The sequence below is a fragment of the Apus apus genome, chromosome 3, assembly GCF_020740795.1.
Source record: "Apus apus isolate bApuApu2 chromosome 3, bApuApu2.pri.cur, whole genome shotgun sequence".
In the NCBI taxonomy this organism is placed as follows: Eukaryota; Metazoa; Chordata; class Aves; order Apodiformes; family Apodidae; genus Apus; species Apus apus.
Genome location: NC_067284.1, coordinates 65,397,063 through 65,418,179, shown reverse-complemented (window position 1 = coordinate 65,418,179; position 21,117 = coordinate 65,397,063). Strand labels below are relative to the sequence as shown.

The 21,117-nt window shown below is 35.8% G+C and overlaps 1 protein-coding gene across 2 annotated transcripts in view; it reads right to left on the bottom strand.

Moving 5' to 3' along the window:
• Nucleotides 1–21,117, bottom strand: part of GPATCH2 (G-patch domain containing 2) — a 120,170-nt gene that overhangs the window by 78,450 nt on the left and 20,603 nt on the right. The window contains exons 5-7 of one of the 2 annotated variants that reach the window (XM_051615294.1): nt 19,020–19,202; nt 18,468–18,494; nt 17,782–17,861 (exon numbers count right to left, since the gene is read on the bottom strand). In XM_051615294.1, coding sequence (XP_051471254.1) covers nt 17,782–17,861; nt 18,468–18,494; nt 19,020–19,202 — 290 coding nt within the window. The remainder of the gene's footprint in view (nt 1–17,781; nt 17,862–18,467; nt 18,495–19,019; nt 19,203–21,117) is intronic. The other variant, XM_051615293.1, reaches the window with a different exon arrangement.

The following is a 21,117-nucleotide window of genomic DNA, read 5'->3' as shown; positions in this document are numbered from 1 at the left end:
TAATCAAACACAACAGGACACAACACAAAGAGCAGGGCTTGCATATGTTACCCACCCTTCCCTTCTTCCTGAGCCCAAATTACTTTGTTCCTGGTTTCTCTTCCTCCTTCCCCCAGCAGCACAGGGGGACAGGGGATGGGGTTTAGAGTCAATTCACAAGGTGGTGGTTCCTGCCACTCCTTCCTCCTCAGGAAGAAGGATTCCTTATGGTCCTCACCTGCTTCTCCACGGCATCCCTCCCATGGGAGAGAGTCCTCCACGAACCTCTCCTTCACGAGTCCTTCCCACGAGGCCCAGAGCAAGCTGCTCCAGCGTGGGCTTCTCACAGAGTCATGGGCTTCTTCAGGAACAGTCACTTCCCCTGAAGCTGGGGTCTTCCACAGATGCTTAATCAGAGTCCATTGGCAGTAAAATCCAAGTCCACTGGCCAAGTTCACCCCTCTTGGCACCTTCAGGGAAAGTTCCACCATGAACGCAGGGAAACAGCCTGCCATCTCACTATGTGTTGCAAGGAAACTTCTGCTTGGGCATCTTCTTCCCCTTCTTCCTCACCAACCACCGGGATCTTCACCCCAGCACTGCCTTTCACCTCTCCAGCAGAGCTCCTCTTTCTCTAACTGCTCCTCTGGTCAGGTCTCATCTCAGTTCTTTGTTATGTTAATCGCTGAGGCGCATCTATTGTCTTTCTAATGGCTCCTTGGCTGGGTTTGGAGCAGAGGCAGCTTCTCAGCTTCTTACCGGAGCCATCCCTGGGGCCCTTTCCTCACTACCAAAATTCCCACCAAACCAGCACAAAAAGTTACATGGTTACATATTCATAACCCGTTCCCTACACACACTCTTTACAAGTAGCTATGTATTTTCTTCTTGCATGCCTATCAAATGGGATGGTATATTAGGAAGAAAGATGTAAGAACCCACAGACATGTAAATCTAGATTTAAAAGTGTAAACTCCACTCAAGGCTCTGTTCCTTAGATTTATTGTCTTTATTTGCTCAGAGACTCTGAACTAATAGACACTACTAGGGTGGGACTGGATGAAATTTAACTTCTATGACTCTGGATTACAGTCTCTGTAAAGCATAAGAATTGTACCAGTATAGTCTCTGCTGGAAAATTATATAACATACAATCACATAAGGTACAGTGAGCATATTTTACTAAAGCTATAGAGTCTTCTACACTGAAGAGAAATCATAGCTTTCTGAAAGGCTAACCACTGTACTTGGAAATGTATTTACTTTCTCCTTGCTAGGAGGCAAACTGGTACCATAGAACTAAGTTGCATTGCTTTCTTAAAGTATGATTAGTATTACTAAGCTATATACATTACACACAGGTGTTATCCAGGCACACAAGAGGTTTTGTTAGTTATGTACTCAGTTTTCAGTTCTAATTTTAACTTCTCCAAGGCACTTTATTGAAGCAAATAGTTCATGTAAGTAACCTTACAGTTAGAGTAGACAAACACACAAAAAAAGGTGCATTTTGCACCTTCTCCATTTTCCAGAGTTTCTCTTTGTACTGTTTTAAGTATCTACTTATACAAAAACATACGCACTTTGTTTTCTGAAAGTCCTAGAAGCAGCACCCATTTTTACAGTCCACAAAAGCAAGTGAGTGCTTCCCAATGTAAACAAAAATACATACAGATTTAAGAAACATCCACAGCCAGGAGAGCACAAAAATCAATACCTGACCAGAAAATCACTTAGCAAGAGAAAGACAAGCAAAGATCACAAGCAAAGGACAGGTATCATTCTTAATTCTTATGTCAACTTGTTTCACTTGGAAGATGCTAAAGAAACTAAAACAAAGCATACAGCAAAACACTTGGACAATCTCAAAGGGCTTCTCCCCAGTATCATCAACCTTCCACCACCTAACATCTTGCTGCATATGAGAAAAAACTCATAGCAATGCTTACAAAAAGAAAACTGTCTATTTAACCTTACTGGTTTTACAGCTTTCAAATCAGCCATTGCTGCACAGTAGGTGACACCTTGCCAATCCCTCAGAAGATCCTTGACCAGATGTAACTGGCACTGCAAGAATTAACAAGGATTCCTGTTCTGGATTATCACTTTTGTGAGAGAAGGTTTAAAGCGCCTGGGACTTCCAGCCTTCCCCAAATTGTTCTTCAGAGACAAGTTTTTAAGTGTATTGGTGCTGCTGCTTAAACAACAATAAGGAATACTATTTTGTCAGGCCACACAACATCTAGTTGATACTAAACAACAGTGGGCATACAGATCAAAAGGACTGATCCATATAAAGCACACAGCCATGTAAATTTTAAAAAGAATGATGTACAAACCTAGACAAGAATCACCAGCTTCCTCAGAATGCTCAGTCAGAAGATGTGCGCTAAGAAAAGTATACCAAGCTTCAAAAAGTCTGCTCAGAGAATTTGTACCAGGCATTTTGCCAATGGATATCATTAACGGTTTCGGTGATCTCCCCTTGGAGAGGGGGCTGCCAAGACAAATCCTCTTAGTTATACTAGAAAGGTTAAGTGAGGTCAAAAAGTCCCACCTCTCCCCAGCTGTGGGCACTTCACCAGTTTGATAATTTTGATAAAGAAATAAATGAATGCTATAGATATTTTATGTTTAATTAGTCTAATGCCAGCAGAGTTTCTAATAACCAGTATTATACTTGGGTTTGTGTCTGCTTTGATTAGCTCTTTTAACAGCCAACCAGCTCTGTCACCCTACTGGAATAATCTATTTTGCACAAGTCAAGGCCATGTGAGACCCCTGGGCTATGTGTACCCTGACAGCATGGCTAGCCACTTCCAGCTTCTCCAGCAAGACAGTAAAATAAAGGGGACACCAGATGTACCTGAATCTCCAGGCAGTTTTCTGTCTCCCTTTAGGTTAAGGTAGACAAGCGAGGCTGTTTATTTTCTTCTGAAGGCTTAAGAAACAGCTGTGCTTGGTAATACACTTTGAAATCCACAGCCAGCATAGCAGACAGTACTTCAAGGATATTATCTACTATACAAAGCAAAGCTTCTAAACATTCACCTGTTCTCTAAATTTTCTATGCACAGGAGGCAAGAATTAATCTCCTCTTGAGAATAATACTTTTACAGTTGATTTTCATGGCAACAAAGGCATAACTGAAAATTTAATGGTATCATTTAGTATCCTATCAAAATAGATAGCCACAATGAGTACTGAGAGATATTGATTCAAACATTCTTCACAGTGCAATGTTTCCTTTTCAGTTATTTCAAGATTAAGTTTCTTTGTCTTACTAATCTAAAAGAACTGGAGAAGAAACACACCCAAAAGAAACTGAGTTTTTGATCATAAAACATTAATTGAAGGGTCAGAATTTTCTCTGAAAGAACCAGTAACAAACAGTACACCAATAGCCTGCAATGACCTTGGATAATTTTACTAGCATTTTACTCAAAGATCTCTTTGAAATGAAAGTATTTTCCATTCTCATCATTGCTACATGGCAAGCTGGCAAACTACAGATACAAGGGGTGCAATCTTAATACAATACAGTAGTTTGATATCTATTACCCTAGCATTAAAAGAACACTAAATTATTAAGGACCTACTTCTCCAAGGTTCCACAACCTCTCAATACATCACCACAACTAAAAGTAGGTAGTCATGCTGAAGCTGTGTTCATGAGAGATTTGGCGTCTGCTGTACTCCAGGACTGTTCAACAGCTCTGACCATACCACCTGCAGCAGTAACTGCCCTGAAATGAGCAAGGCATGTATCAATCTCCCTCCAAAAGAGAAAAAGCAAAATAATCCCCAACTGAAAACTTGAAAAAGCACCCAAGCAGATTGCTTTTTTAGAAAGCACCCTTCCCCACCCTGTAACATCTAAAAGAAAGAGAAGACTATAATGAAACATCTGGACAATCCTGGAGTTTGCTACTAATGGGTTATATTGACTCTGCTTTCGTTCTTTCATTTAGTGCTGCTTTACTATACACACCTCTCAACTTTTCTTTAGAAATCATGCTCAATATAGAACAGTTTTCTGATTTTAAAGGAAACACATTTGCACTGAAACGAGAATTCTCTTCCATGCAACACACATACCTTCTGAAATGCGTAAGAAATCATGACAGTTAAGTCTGAGAAAGGATAGAATAGAAAGGAATAATGAACATCTGAGAAAAACACTTTTTGAAGTTAGAAAGACTTTACACAAAGCTAAAGTGATCCAAGTTTTTCTAAAATTACAATTGTTACTTCTGAGTTGACTGACAGTCTTGCATCAGTTTACTCCACTAAATATTAATTATGCCAAGTACACTTACTGATGTTTTGTTAGCTTCTTTCCTCTTAGCACATCTCCCAAGCATGGAAGACTGTGACAAAAAGAGAGTTACTCTTTCTATAGATCACACACCCCTCAGGCTGTTGGTTGCAAATGCTCCTTTCAAAGGTAACTTCTTTCTAGATCTTGCCAATTATTAATACTTGTTAGGTGATCTCCACTGCCCCATGGCAGTGACAGATAAATATTCAAAGCAATTAAAGCAGACAATATATTTACAACAATTTTCTAAAGGACAAAATGGACAATACGTTTGTCAGGTTTTCCTGTAATTCTACGGTAGCTTACTCTGCCTTTCTTGTGTATTACAGAGTATCTACCTCAAAAAAAGAGTCCTAAAGGGACTTCAGGCACATTTGTGTCATTGCTGGAAATTCAGCTTTGTTGCAAGTGTTTATGACTAATTTTGTAACACATACCATTTTATTTGGAAATAGAGTAGTACTGATTTTGACATTGTCTCTTTAAAATCTTTACCCAGCTTAACTCTTGAAGAACTTTCTAAATACGTGCATTATGACATATTTATCACTTAAGTCCTCTGAGCATTAGATTTGTATTTGTACACAATTAGAGTAAGGCTCAAAAATGCGTAACAGAATTGTATTTCCACATGAATATAAGATACTAATCAGAAAGAGACATGAACATATGGACACTATTTTTCGATGCACAGGTAAGACCTGCAGTTAAAGCCTGATCTTTGCCTAAGAAAACATCTGTTTTCTTCAATTTGCAATTAGTAAAATTAATTCCAATCCATCCACACAAATTATTTCTAACTCTGAAATCAATCACTTTAAAATCCAAGATATTTTCAGCTACACAAATTTACCCATAAGTGATACTGTAGATCAGGTTCAAATTATGAATGCAATTTTCTTCACAGTTATGTTTCAAACATTTTATAACCCTCTCCTTTTATTCTGCCAGTGTTGACATTTGTAATATAAACAAACCAGATTTGTGCCTTAAGGAATTTGATACTGCTACATATTAGATTAAGCTTCTCATACATAACTCTCGTCAGGAAACTGACTAAAAGATCACATTGTTTAACAGGATCAGAACTGGAAATATGCTTAGTGGTAGATTTATTTATTTTTTTAATTAAGACTATCCCTCTCTGACACTTTTTATCATATACAGAGCAGGAAACTGATGAACAGTGAACACAATTTCACAATGCAGATTAGCAGATCAATCATTAGAGAAAGTAAGGAATAATTCTTGTAAAATATCATCTTCTTAAAAAAGTGTTACTTTTAAAAATGCAAAATGGCAGATGATCACACATGAAGAGGTTTAGCATTGGATAATTGCAGACAGTAATAGTAATGGGAAACATACAGTATGCTTTAGTGATCTCCAGTACTATCACTGTCTTGCTGCTGTAAAGGGACAACAAAAGGAGGCTTCTATCATACCTTGTATGGTCACAGCTGGATTCTAATTCAAAAGGGCAATTCTGATTGTCCACACTAAAAATCTTCGGCAAAAAAACTACGTATCTGTTTCAATCCTCCTATTTGAATCAGGGAGATGTGCAGAAGAAAACCAGCTAACAATCTCATAAGTACTTGTTTTATGAATCTGGCCCTCAGTCAAGAAGTTACAGTGAAAAGTCTTTTAATCACCTTCTGATCAGAATTTAGTGGATTGTATCTAAGTTCAAGGGTATTAAAACGTGCAAAGGAGACTATGAAAAAATGGCTAGGTTATAGATTTTAACTTCTTAACTAGAAAATCGACTCAAAATAGATTTTCTAATTTACAATGAATCAAAAGAAAAAACATTAGACCATAGCAAAAGTGGCACAGATGTATCAAAAAGCAAATGAATAAACATTTGAAAAGATTTATTATTAGAAATTGTAATAAATTTTGGAAAGATGAATCGATTTTAGTTAAAAGGTATAACTGACAATTTATTGGGTGGGAAGATGCATTATTTTCCAATTGTTATCCACCCACAGTAAAACTGATTTGTGTCCTATTGTATTTTATGGAAAAGGAGAGAGCAACTTTCAGTGATTTAGATTAAATGTATTAATCATAACCAGGCACTGTGAACTATATATCTACTATTAAAGAAGATTTTTGACATTTAATTCTGTAGCAATATTTTGGCTCTGTACCACTCTTCCTAAATCCAATTCCTGCTACAGTTGGCAGATTTCTCCCTTTTAATTTTATGGGGCTTCAAGTAGCATTTAACCACCCATGCGGTAAATAATGCAGGATTAGAAATATTTAGTGTTTTGTTTCCCTTTGAAGAGTACTAATCCATCAACCCCCAAATATTTTAAAAACATTTTCCACATTCTAGTAATATTTAATGTAAGATTCAGTAAAATATCCTATGTAAATCAAGCTGTTTTCCTGAAACAAAAAATTCACATTAAACCCTAAAGAAAATATGCGTATACATCACTTATATAAGGGAACTAATTTTACAAAGACACCAGTTTGTGTACAAAGAGAAGTTTAATAAATCCTTCAGAGTTTTAAAATATTATATATGATGTGACTATTACATCGTTTATTCTCAATAATCTGACAAAATATAGTTAACACTATAACTATAGTCATAGTGTTCTCCTGAACAAGGGATAACAATATCTTTTGGAATATTTATGCCCAACTTAACACTGAAATGCTAGCATTTATTTATGCAAAAATGTCCCTCATTTTTATGCAGTCATTTCCTGTCTTTTGTTCAAGTGCTGTAATTTTACTGCATGGGAAAGCAGCCTTATGGTAACTTCCAACAGGCAATGAAGTTATTCTAGGTACTGCAAACAGTCTTAAACACTGCCTTAGAACTACACTAATGATTAGATTCCAGTTTTTAAAAAAGAAAAAAGAGAACAGTATGGCATCAAAATCTGCATGTTTTCTTTTTCAAAGCATAATAGCATGGCATAAGAGGAAAAATGTGTATTTTTCTCCACTCTCTTATCTATAAATAATAAAAATGAAAACTACGGTAAACCTACCATATCTATCTGTTCAGGTCTTTGTAAAATAAACTTTTCAGAACTAAGGAATCCAATGAGAAGGAGTTGGCGAGTAGGGGAATTGGGGCACATTTTATCTAACGCTCCTCAAAGTGAATTTCACAAGTGTTTAAAAAAAAAAACAACCCAACAAAACATGTCTAGTAGGACAGTTCAGTTTGGTCATTTTCTTACTGCTAGCAGGTGGGCATTTTCAGTTCTCTGAACTGAGGCTAAGTTTCTTCTGCAGGAGTGCCAAGTCAAGCCTGAGAAACAACAGAATAAGAAAGTTATTCTCATACTTACGAATACAGGTTTTAAAATTCACCTGTCAAACAGGAGACTAAAGTTAATAGTGAGAAAAGGAAAACCAAACCACCAAAAAAAATTGTATCATTAGAGGCAAGTAAGAGTTTGCAAGGGGCTGAGAGGAACAGATTTTGAACAGTTTTCGAGAAAGTTGTACTGAAAGTGTTCACTTCATCAGTGAAAATGGTTTTGCTTCATTTGGAAAAGAAATGAAAAAAAAACAGCTGTTGTCTCCTAATTGAAGGGACAGTAATTAAAAGGCAAGGACCAACAGTTTCTTAGACCACTCCCACTGGAAGTGCCGATGTTAACAAATCTCCTCTTCTTGTTCTCTTTATTTGTAATTCAGTATTTGAAAAAAATCGTTCACGTACACAAAAAAGATCACAATGATTTTGAAACAATCATGCCAACCTTATGTGTAGGTTTTCCATCAGGAGACCACTACACATTTTCCTGTGACTCACCTCACAACTCACAGCATTATCAATTTACTAGCTTCAGGAAATGACCTTTCTGTTCTAAGTTTGCTTATTACCATTTATTTTCAGTTATCATTGCTGTCTCTAATAATGGATTAACATGTTTTAAAAACTATTCACTACTGCAACTCATTCAATTTGAAGATCTCTCAGAAACACAGTAAAAAACCCTACAGTTCTGTAAAGCATCTCTTCTACATTCAATTACATGTTTACTTGCTGCAAATGCCATGTGATAATGATCAGAAGAGGCACTCCCTGAGAAGTTTTAAGTACTTTCTCCCCTCAAAACTATGCTCTCAATATGCACATTTGATTTTCTTATTTTGAGAAACAAAAGTATAGCAAACATATCAGTTTCCTGTTAAGTCGCAGGTAAGTTAGGCTGCAATTGCGCTTCACTTCTATATGGTTATTTTTAACAGGTTATAGAACATTGTCTCTCTGTCTGACTAATTACATCTCACTTTACAAAAGCAGTGGAATAATTTTTTTGGGGTAATTCAGTTTCAACACAAAGCATCATGTGTGTTTGCTACTTTATGTTCTGTGCTATATTTAAGTTATTTCACAGCTGCATCTCCATGACAAATTACTGGAGAAGACATTAAAAATCCAGTTTAATGCACTAAATTTATAGCTGCCTCTTACGCTGGATATGAGCCTTACAAACTCAGACTGTATACAGGAAAAAAACCACCACAAGATTTTAAGTTGCCATTTGTATTTTTTGTTATAAATCAAACAAGATTAAAACATTTTAATTCCTTGTCTTTGTCTTATATTAATGATTTGAAAGATCAGCAGCTAAATTAACATAAAGTAAAACTAGAACAGACGTAGCAAACAAAATTAATTAGTGCATCTGAGTATAAGTTGTCTATCTCAGAATAAATCTACAAGGTCACTATTAACAGGCTTAACCTGGATGCCCAGAGATAGGCAAAGTACTTCTATTAGATATTTAGAGTGCCATAATTTTCCCTACAGATGGCGAACACATGGATCACAGAATCATGGAATTGTCAGAGTTGGAAGGGACCTCTAGAGATCAACTAGTCCAACTCCCCTAGCAGGATCCCCTAGAGCACATCACTCAGGAGTGCATCAAGGCAGTTTTTCAGTGTCTCTGGAGAAGAGGACTCCACCACCTCCCTGGGCAGCCTGTTCCAGTGCTCTGTCACCCTCATATTAACAAGTTCTTTCTCGTATTTAAATGGAACTTCCTATGTTCCGAAATGCAACCAAAAAAACCCAGATGGACTATTTTCAAGTTGCTTCATCTATTGGTAGCCCTTACTCTCCCATACCACTTATTCCAGGCAAGAAAGGGAATTTTCCTCCTATCTAGTAGAAAACAGACTCATGTGAATGAGCTATTCTGGTTTGAATTAGCAAGAAACTTTGAACAGTTCAGGAATTGTATCCAATCTTGTACTTGCTTTCATTTAAAAAATTCTAAACAAAGTGTTGGCTGAAATTACTGTAATGAAATGAAATGTTGCTCATCAACTAAGCCATGGTATATGTGCACATGCTCTTTGCTTATGGCACATAGGGTTTTCTGTCTATTCTCAACATTAAATTACCAACTCACTCAAGCTCAATACGACTCTGGATACAAGACGGTGTTTTACCATTCATTGTTAAAAACGCTGCTGTTGAGGCATTAAGAAATTTCTAGGAGACATCTGGGTGAAATTTTTGCAGAAAATATACTAAAACAAATTAGATTTAGACTTTTTTTTCATTAGAATTGCACTAAAACATAAACCATCAAAGAACCAATATAGACTTAGGAAGTCAAACCAAGCAAATTCCAGATGCCTGCAGAATAAGCATTTCAGGCAGACAAGACACCAGAAAGGGGAACTTCTTTTGATAAACAGCAGAAAACAAGAAGAATACTTATGCTGCCTCAAATTTTGAAGTCAGAGGTTTCTAAAATTATTATTATCTCTAAAGAGTGCTGTAGAACTATATTAACTGTGTTTTCAAGAAGGATATCAACTGAAGAATAAAAGGGATATATATCATTATTTGCCCTGATTTAAAAGTAAACTTAAGTGAAATTATAGATGACTATCATTTGAGCAGTTGTTAAGGTGAATTACAAGGAATACTGCTCAAACAGTTCATAGCACTTGTCATGATGAATAAACCACAAGATGCATTTAAAAAATGAAGAGCACATTTGGCATCTCTAAGACTAATGCTGGAGGGCAACTATTTTGCTTAAGTGGCATGCTGGTTTTGACACTATACCTGAAGTGAGGGTCCAAGAAATGAGACTAAGACACCACATTCACTTTAGCTAGACTGAAGTTAATCTTTGGTATTTTAAAACTATGCTTTGATTGTCACAGCAGGTGAAATATACCAAGAAAAAACATCATAAGCTCTCTTGCACAAACAGAATCTTCATTTTCTTGATAAAACACGATTTTTACTTCTAAAAGCTATTAATTGCCTGATGTATTTAAACTATTTTTTTCCTTGATGGGCATACGTTTTATTAAGAATGAAACTACAACAATTAAAAATGTCTTCTCAGCAAGTTTGCTGATGACACAAAGCTCGAGGATTGGCTGATTCACCTGAAGGCTTTGCAGCCATTCAGCAAGTTTTGGACAGGCTGGACAGGTGGGCAAAGAAGAATATAATGAGGTTCAACAAGAGCAAATGCAAAGTCCTGCACCTGGGAAGGAACAACAAAATGCACCAGTACAGGCTAGGAGGTGACCTGCTAGAGAGCAGCTCTGTGGAGAAGGACCTTGAATTCCTGGTAGACAACAAGTATTCCATAGGACAACAATATGCCCTTGTGGCCAGGAGGGCCAAGGGTATCCTGGGGTGCATTAGGAGGAGTGCATCCAGCAGATTGAGGGAGGTTCTCCCCTCCCTCTACTCAGGCCTGGTGAGACCTCACTTGGAGTACTGTGTCCAGTTCTGGGCCCCCCAGTTCAAGGTCAGGGATCTACTTGAGAGAGTCCAATGGAGGGCTACGAGTATGATTAAGGGACTGGAACACCTGCCTTATGAGGAAAGGCTGAGACATGGGGCTTTTCAGTCTAGAAAGGAGAAGACTGAGGAGGTATCTAATTAATGTCTATAAATACATGAGGGCTGGGCATCAAGAAGGCAGGGACAAGCTCTTCTCACTTGTGCCCTGTGATAGGATGAAGGGCAATGGACTCAAACTGGAGGACAGGAAGTTCCACCTCAATATAAAGAAGAACTTCTTTACTGTGAGGGCTACAGAGCATGGGGATAGGCTCCCCAGAGAGGTGGAGTCTCCTTCTCTGGAGACTTTCAAGACGTGTCTGGATGCCTTTCTGAGTGATTTGCCCTAGTTTTTGGTACTTCTCTGGCAGAGAGATTGAAGAGACCTTCCGAGGTCCCTTCCAACCGCTAACATTCTGTGATTCTGTGAAAATAAGCCACCCACAATAAAATAATAAAACAAACACATAGTTGCCTCCAACAGTTAGAGCCTTTACAACTATTACAAACCTGCTGAGGTTTTCTCTAGTTATTTTCATGGCAGAGGGGTTTTACATTTAGGCAACAGAACTAATAACAAAATTGACCATCCTTAGGATTTCTTCAGATCTTAACATTTGGTATTTCAGTTACCAGTAAGTACTTTCTGGCTAATCAACTGCAACTTCAAATGAGAAAGAAATACTGTGGTATTATGTAAGCCTGTTTACTGGTTTGAAAACACTAAGATAAAGTGATAGTTACAAGTGACACAAAAATCACTGTCAGTTGAAACAAACACAGGTTGTAAGCCAGGCTTTATTAGACTATTTAGGTCTCACAAAGGATAATTAAAATTCAAAATCCTTTGTAATAGTGACAACTATACTAACAAAACTGACCTGCTAATTCTAGTGCCCTGCCTTGAAGGATCAATATCGAACTGTACCTTAAGTATAGGTACCACCATTGATACTACCAGTGCTGGGAACCACTTGGAGAAACACTCACCTACTATGAACCACGGTACAGGTGTAATTATGTTTCTTTTGATGAGAACGTATGCCAAGCTATTATTCAAGTCACTAAAAAAGCTTTTACTCCTCCATCAGTTGTTTACTATGGCAGGTAGAACAAATATATTAAGATTGCATTAGCACAAGTGAAAACTTTACAAAAAATGCACTTGAAAATAATTTGAGGAAAAAATAACTTGTTAGTATGCAAAATACAAAGCAGGTATAAAACCAGTAAGCAGCTCCCCAAAAACTGTTAGATGCATGAAGTTAAGAGCATCTCAGATATCATCATCTCCAATATTTGCATTACACTTTTGAAATCTAACATCGTTTTTTTCTATAACTAAGTGCTAAAGTCTAGAAGAGTGCCATTTGACTCACTCCCTGGAAAGACTAGCATTTTTGCCAATAGTGACTGAACACTGGAAGAAACTGAGGTGGAAACTGCCATCTCAGGAGAGCCTCCTCTGGTAACAACCTGAATTTTTCTGTCAGAAAAAAACATCTGCTGGAAGCACATGAGTGCAGGAAACCACCTACTCCTCAAGGAAGTTTTTCCCCTCTACTCCATGTTGTAAAACTAAGGTACTGAGTTAACTAAAGTGAGGATTAAGAGTACGATTTAATCACTACATTTTACCTAAACAGATACAAAATTAAACCAATTACAAACAAGGAAAAATTTTAAAAAATACAAGGACAATGCAGCAAGTAAGTAGCTGAAAATATATTTGATGACAGGAAATCTTAATACAATCCCCATTATGAAAAACAAAAGCTCCTACCCTCTTACCCATGTAAAGAAAAATTCATTACAGCTTTAGTAGCATAAAGTTTCACAATGTCATACTCAGAGAGAGGCCTAACATTCCTATTCTTGAATGCGTAAAAGTCTGGAATCCAACAGGAGTTTTGTTTTGTTATCAGACATCTTCTAATATCACTCACATTTCTACAGTTTCCAGTAGAGACTTTTACTCCAAATAACAAAAGTCATTAACTGAAGCAAATAACTGAAACACCAGAGCTAAGTTATTTAATGAAGGTCATTGAAATGAAATTGTGTTTTATCTAACTGTATGGCACACATTCACTATAAAAATATCCTCAACAATACTTGAGAAGCAGTGTTTTTCCAAAAGTTGCAGAGCATTGATAAAGAAGCTTCTGACCAATACTGTAAAAACAATGCCCAATTTACTCTTTCAGGAAACGTCCCTTAGATCTGTAAAAAGGTTTCTTACCTAACATAATTTCACTCAATTTCCAAAATAATCTGACAAGAAAAAAACTCCTGAAATCACCTGACTGTTTCATTAGTTAGGAAGAACTTCAAAGCAGAAATGTTTGGTTTTACATTTTGAAAACAGTTGACAAAACACAAGTACTCAAATACATCTTTTCTCCTTACATCATGAGAGTAGCTGTTATTTGATAACATTTTTTGATAAAAACCTCCCTTTGAACTTTTAAAAAAAGAGTCACAGGATTTGACAGAAATACCCAGACACCTTCAGAAAACAGGTCTCAGGAACATAGCTTTCATTCCTTATATACTTTTGAAATCTTTATTACTGCATAGTCAAGCTCAATAGCACACTGTTCCAAAAGAAAGCAAAACAATCCTAGGAATGCAAGATTTAAAATAGGCTGTCTTTAATATCATAAAACCAAACCCCATGACATAAACATGATGGACAGAAAATTTAGGGCAAGTTACAAGAAAGCATCCTTTTATTGATTTTGCTTTTTTGCACTTCAAACCAGTTAAATTATTTTCCAGCTTCTCACCCAGACAGTGAATCCAGGCAGGAAGAGATTATATGTAAGAGTCCTCAAACAAAACCTTAAAATGTCTCTCCTTGTCTCTGCAAAGGAACTGTATCTACAACCATGCCAGGAACAGCTAGGACAGCAGTAATGACTTTTAAAACCTTCACCTCTTTATATGGAGGATTTGTGAACAAAAGTGAAATTTTTCAGTCATTGAGCACTAAGTTGAGCAAAACATTTATATTGAACAAAATAAAACATCATGTACTATTTTCACTAACTATGATTATTAACTCTTATTTTCTTTAACTAGGGCTTTTGTGATCTCCCCAGGAATGCATCCGAGAAAAGCACAGTGGCCTTAATCACTGAAGGTGAAGAGTTAATCTAGTATTCAGTATCATAGAAATGCATCTAAAATGTTAGGTTTCTGATTTTATTCTGCTAAATATCAAAGCTTCACATGTAATTTGTTGGAAAGGACAGAGATACAGTACTAGATAAATGACATGCAAGTCTATAAACACATATAGAAAAAGGACGGGATAAAAAAACCACTCCTCCTCAGAAATCAGTGTTCCTAGAACACTACTAAATTGTAGAGCTTCTGCATGACATAAAATATGTGGAGGTTCTGAATAGCTGATTGGATCATATATAACTGCAGAATTCAGCAAAGTTCAATAAGATGCCATGCAGTGTACCTTATTAAAAGAGTCCATTAAATACTGGTATGAAAACACACGTATCATGTTCCCAATAATAATTACAAAGCAATTGCCAGCAACTTAACATAGGCAGGATCAAAAGCATAGTGTATTAGGAAAGTCACATTTTTCTGTTTCTTTTCAAATAAAGTTCTGCTACAAGTAATGCTGCCACAAAGCAAAGCAATGAAGGCATGAACAGCCAGAATTACAATTTTATGCCAAAATATATGCCTGAAAAATCACTTAGTTACAGATGCTATTAAAAAGATGCCTATCATGTAAATTGGAAAATCCAAAGAATATAAGCGAGTTGTGATGATTTTTTCTTTTTTCCATTTTCTTGCTCAGCTTATTCAGTTGTCAACTGCTGTATGATAACTCATTCAACCTGCACCTTGGACTAGGCAAGGGTTTTCATAGTATTTGTATGCTGAGCTTTTACTTTTCTCTTGCTTGGCCAATGTGTATGAACATTAAAAAAAAAAAAAGTTTTTGACTCAAAGGCATTATACTTGACAGAAAGACCCATGAGTTTCTTTAAATTAAGCAACTCATCAATTAAATTAATCTGGACAGATTCTAAGTGCCAGCTGTGGCTACTTCAAATTAAAGTTGACTAACTAGTTCATAAAGGGCAGCTTTCCCTTTGATTCTCAGCTCCCACTGCTTCTAGAAACCATGAAGTAAAATTGACACAAGCTCAGTTTCCTAGGTATATAGCAAGTAATAATTACACTCTGCCTGATGTTTCTCTTACAAAATAACACCCATGCAGTTGGGCATTAAACATTTCTCAAGGTATTATCATAGCTATTTATTCTGGCTTCCCTGAACCAGTAATCTCTTCAAGTCTTTGCTAATTGATATAATTGTGAACCTTCAACTAAACTCTTTTTGGAAAGTTTAAACACACATTGAATGTATGCAAAGGGCTAACTATATGCTCACATTCCCTAAATACATACTACACATCCATAGGCTAAACACAGGATATAATGTGTCTCTTACATAGTGTATCTTCAGTAGGCAACTCAATTTTTTACTTTGTCTCCTTTTAAAAGTCCATATAAAAACAGTGATAGAGACATCAACCTCCTAGCTGCTAAAAAACAATTAAGTCACACCACAACTCTGTTCAATGACTTGAGTCTTTGCTGTTCTTTCCTCAGGATATTAATCTTTCTAAAAGCATTCTTGCTCTTGTTCACTGTTACCATCTAATAGCAGTAATTACTTCTTGTTCTATGTTATCAGATGTCACAGGTATTAAATTACTTTTTTTTTGTCATTGGATTGAAGTATCTAAAAAAGACTTTCTGTAAGAAGCAGTCACTGATAAAAGGAAGCATGTGAGGTCTGGCTTATACAGCTACATTTGCAAAGACAGATGCAGCAGATGTGCCCACAAACATAAATAGTCATTAGGAAGGTCAGAATCTGAAGAGCCAACTACACATTCATTCTACATATGGCATATAGACTCCTGCCTAAAACACAACGGCATAGAAGGTAAGTTCACATGTCAACCTTGTTTCACAACACTATGTAAATTATATATTTAATAACTGGAGGTAACTGGATTATCAGTCTTTAGTAGATTGGCTTGCATTCTTGTTATATAAGGAACTATGATACTATGTTTATATATATCATATCATGACTGGAAGATAAAATGGGCTCCTAAGGACAACCCAGAAAGTGTAGCAGAAAATAAACATTAGGATTTTTATTATATATACACATTCACAATTTATCTTCATCAACTGAAATTTAATCACCTTTTTACAATTTAGAGAAAAAGGCCATTTTTAGGGTAGTTAAGCCATGTATCATCAATACCATGAAGCTAACCTATCAGTTATAATAGCTCCTATAAAATACCAGAGTGAAATTGCAATAAGCCTAGAAAATGGGCTACAAATCCCAGATATGCTCAGGCAAGCACTGAACCAAATATAAAAATAGGTAGATAGGAAACCAAGAACTAGATAGCATTTATCTAATTCATGACCACTAACACCAGAGATCACAGGCCAAGGTTTTAAAGCATCTTATTCAGCTCCAAGTGGCAATTATTGGACAGGGATTTCGATTATAAAAACCTTCCCTCTTCAAAATGAGTTAAATTTTTAACAGTCCCTTTCTATTCTCTCCACATATTACATTTCTCAGAAGCATCTTACTTTGTTCAGGCAAATTAAAGTTTGAAAACATTCAACGTTGTCAAAAAATAAAGAACATCAATGTTGCAGTATTTACTACAATGGGATGTTTATCACATATTGATAGTCTCCCACGTTCTTTTCTAAATGCTGTTCTGTTAAGAAAGGAATAGACTGCACTATGACAAATAAATTTAAAAATTTTTAATTTACAAAGTCAAGTCTTCTCCTCATGCCCTCCTCCAAAGAGCAAATTCTTCAAAATTCATTAGAGTCTTAATTTTTTAAAAAGCTATGGGAAGATCCAATGATTAAATTGTACAAAAAAGGACAGTTGGATTTTTTCCTTCTTTTATAAACTTTGCTCCTAGAGCTGAACACACCAAAAAACCCCATAAAGTCTCTCATTTGTAGTTAAAACCTTAGAATAGACTTGGTCCAAAGAAATTAATGATGTCTGTGAGAGGTGCACTGCTAACTTGCTTTAGACTTTTCTCTGTCCCCAGATCAGACAGAAGTCAACCAAACAAAAGAAAATAAGGACAGATTTTTCAAAGCAGACCTTTTGGGGAAAAAAAATAAATAAATAAAAATAAATCAATCAGAATTGTACCACACACCTAAGAATGTTTTCAGTATGAGAAAAATTGAAAACACTTGGGTTTGGTTTTTATTGTAAGAGGAAAGAGAGACCTGCTTTCATATAAATAAGAGATAAATAATGCCCCCATACACACACCTTCTCCTACACCCAGGTCAAAAAAGAGTTGAGAAACAGTATCAGACCTTTTCTGCCATTCAAGTATACACAAATACTCCATTATAACCAAAGTGCAACACAAAGAGGCTAACTATTAAAAAAAGCAAATGCACAATATCAGGCTGCTGTGACATTGTAGTCTCACAGCTCCATTACCTATCTACAACATTAAGAAACAAGCATGAGAGGAAGAGTTGTTGTTTTTTTGAAAAAACCAAACAAATCTAAAAATGGTGCACATTAGATTACAATACTAAATTCACCTACCAATGCATTCTGGTTTCCTGAAGCTTTTTTTATGTTTCTTGCAGGCACTCCATGAAGATGACTAAATCTACTCTGGAAACCTAAAAAAAAAAAAAAGAGTACAAATTGATCTAAAGAGTACTTCCTATACCATAAAACCAACAAAATTTACCACTACATACCAATCTATTAATCTGATGTCAATTAAAAATATCTTAGTACTGCCAAATACCATGGTGGAAGCAAAGAGCACAGAATGGGAAAAGTGAGAGAAATGCTATGTTGTCATGAAAATGAATGTCTGTAGATAGTCTTACAGACATCCTGATTCTATGCACAGTTGGCTGCATAAGCAGTGCATACTGAATTACAACAGGAAAGTGATTTTTGAACCACTTATAATTCATTAGTATTAGAAAATGTCAAATCTGGTGAATATGCAGAGATGAAGCCCTCAGAAACAATTCTAAGCATCTGGAAAATAAGCCTCACAAAATAATTCAATACATTCAGTGTGTAAAGGAGTTTGAAAGTGATTTGACCACTGCTCATATAAAAGATCTGCAAATGAATGTGAAAGGAGATCCTGGAGGCAGAGGAAAGGTACAACAGAATTCTTTGGCAGCAAGCTGAGTTCTGACAACTTCAGTCTTTAGACAAGAGTGGGCTCCCAGCTGTAAATGAAATTTAACACCAGTACAACTTACCATTGGATACGCTGGATCCACAGTTGTCTAAAGTATTTTAAAAGAAAAAAAAAAAAAAAAAAAAGGAAGGTTTTCTAAGATACAGTCTCAATTCTTGCTCTAAAGAAACCCTTCCCTCTTCTCTACAAGCAATATGGCCTGACCATACAGCAAAGCAAAGCAGATGGTCACTAGTCCTTTCAGACTTTGAATTAATACAGTTCTACCTAATTCTGAACACTACCACAGAAGACAGGAACAAAATGGAATAGAAAGATTCACTTTAAATATAATTAAATGTAATAACAACAGAATAAATAATAATTCTCAATGTAAAAATTGAGACAAAAATAAGAGTAGGCTAACAAAATGAGTTTTACACTTTCTGACTTTTCTAATATTTTACTTCTTAAAAATTATTTCTAATGATATCTTAAAAATGAAAATAGTTCAAGGAAACAAACTGGTAACTCCAAGATCTTGCCAACACTTACTTATTTTGCATAATCCACAGATGTCTTTCTACTGTACCCAAGTGATCTTACAGTTTGGATTTGCCTCATTGCTACTTACCTCTTCTCCCTGAACGGGACATAAGAGGGAAAGTACCAGTTAAGATACTTTGAAAGACTGGATCAGGCAATTCTCTCTCCAGCTCTGTAGCATCTTCTTGTTCCCACCATGGAATAACTCCTGTAATTCCACATGCTCCACCAGATTCATTTTCATGAAACCAATCACTCTGCTCATCATCACCTGTATGAGGGCAGTATCCCCCCAAGCCCCCAAAAAAGGAGGAGCAAAGAAAAAAATTAAATGTCACCATCAATAAATACTCTGACAGGACAACTACTACTTTTGCTTTACAGCCATAGAGCAATTACATGAATATAGCAGTTCTATTTGGAAAACGTTTCTCAATAGCATGACAAGAGTTGCTATCAACAAAACCACATAAAATGTAATGTTTTAAAACCAATTTACAACAGTGAAAAACAATAATAAACTATTTAATTCTTTGGCAATAACTGCCAGGAAATCCATTTAAGTTACTGCACTTTACATATCAACAAAAACCAAGCCTTAACCTCCTGCAGGGAATTAAAAGGTATAAAACTGTGAAACTAGTTCTTTGCAGCTGATAATGGTATATAATTAGCTTAATTTCATGATTTGTATGGCTAGTAAAAGGGGAAAACAATCATGAACAGATGTGACTAAATGAAGTTAATCTGATTAAGTTCATTTAGAAATAAGTTTTGAAAAAGTTGATTTTAAATGAAAACTGACAGTATCATGTGATTGAGAATTATACTGCATTATATCACAAAGCTGGTCATTTTTACTGACAATATTTATAGATGTAGTATTTAAGTATCAGGATTTAAAGTCACAATTAAGAATGAAAATCTGATCTTAAGCTTAGCTCATAAACACACTGGCAACTAAAAAGAAATTGTTTGTTTTAAAATGTGGGGGGATTTTATACCAACCAGGTAGTTTACAGAAGATCAGGAAATATCTTCACAAAACATGGCAAGTTTCCTTGCTTACACCCAAAAACTAGATTTCAAAGGATATGCTTTTTATTTTAATTCTACTTCACAGTATCCAAACCATGCCTCACTATTTCTGCATATAAATTATTTGGCATCTCAATTTTTTATGAGGCAGGACTAAGCAAGACATAAACAGAAGATTTATTAGACACAATTTTCAAAAACAAAAAGCATTCATGTAAAATTTTATTGCCACTGAACCTCAACAACAGGAAAATAAAAATAATGAAAACCCAAGCCAAGATTTGAGGATAAATATAATTCAACACACTTTCTCCAGTTCATTTGTTGCTATGAAAAGAATACTCCAAGACCAATCACAAGTGAAAATGGTTGTAAACATTCCTCAGAAAAAGTACCTCAAGAAAATATAGGATAATTAAGGCCTCTCATTGGTCACTTGTAGGTGAAATCTGATGCTTACATCTTTAATGATCACTACTAAAAACAAAATTAGCAGAGGCTGGAAAACAGGAACTTCTAGACAGAGGAGGGGGAAAACAGATGTGGAAAGAGATACATAGGTCTAAATAAGATTTAAAACTTCTTTGCCTTCCTGGTGCTTCTCGACATTTATTCTCATCTTCATTATTATTCTATGGCACTTCACAAAGGTGTTCACCAATAATTCTACCCTGGTTTCATTACAGATATAGTTTCCTTGGAGAATGTCTAAGAGTACTGAACATCAACACTGGTGGTGATAGAGGGAGAACCACTTTTACATTATATTTATCTGCAGTCAGAATTAAGTTTGAACTCCTTTGTTTAGATTTTCTAAACTTTAATGTAGATAAACTTTGTCTGAATATTGTCATGAAAGCACTAGATACCTTGACTAATAAGAAATACTATCAAGAATTCAAAAGAAGTCTCGTTACTCATAATTCACATATGAAAGTAAGTAGAGAATTCTGAAATTGGATTCACAATCATCTGAAGGATAGAAGAAGCCCGGAAGAGGTATACAAAGCAGTCTTGAAAGAGCCACAATTTAAGACTGGGTTGGTGGAGTGCAAGATAGGGCAAATAGTGACTATGGAAGGAAACTTATATTTTCTATATGCCCAGCAACAGTTCTGAGTGGAAAAAATACAGAATTACTTTTCTTA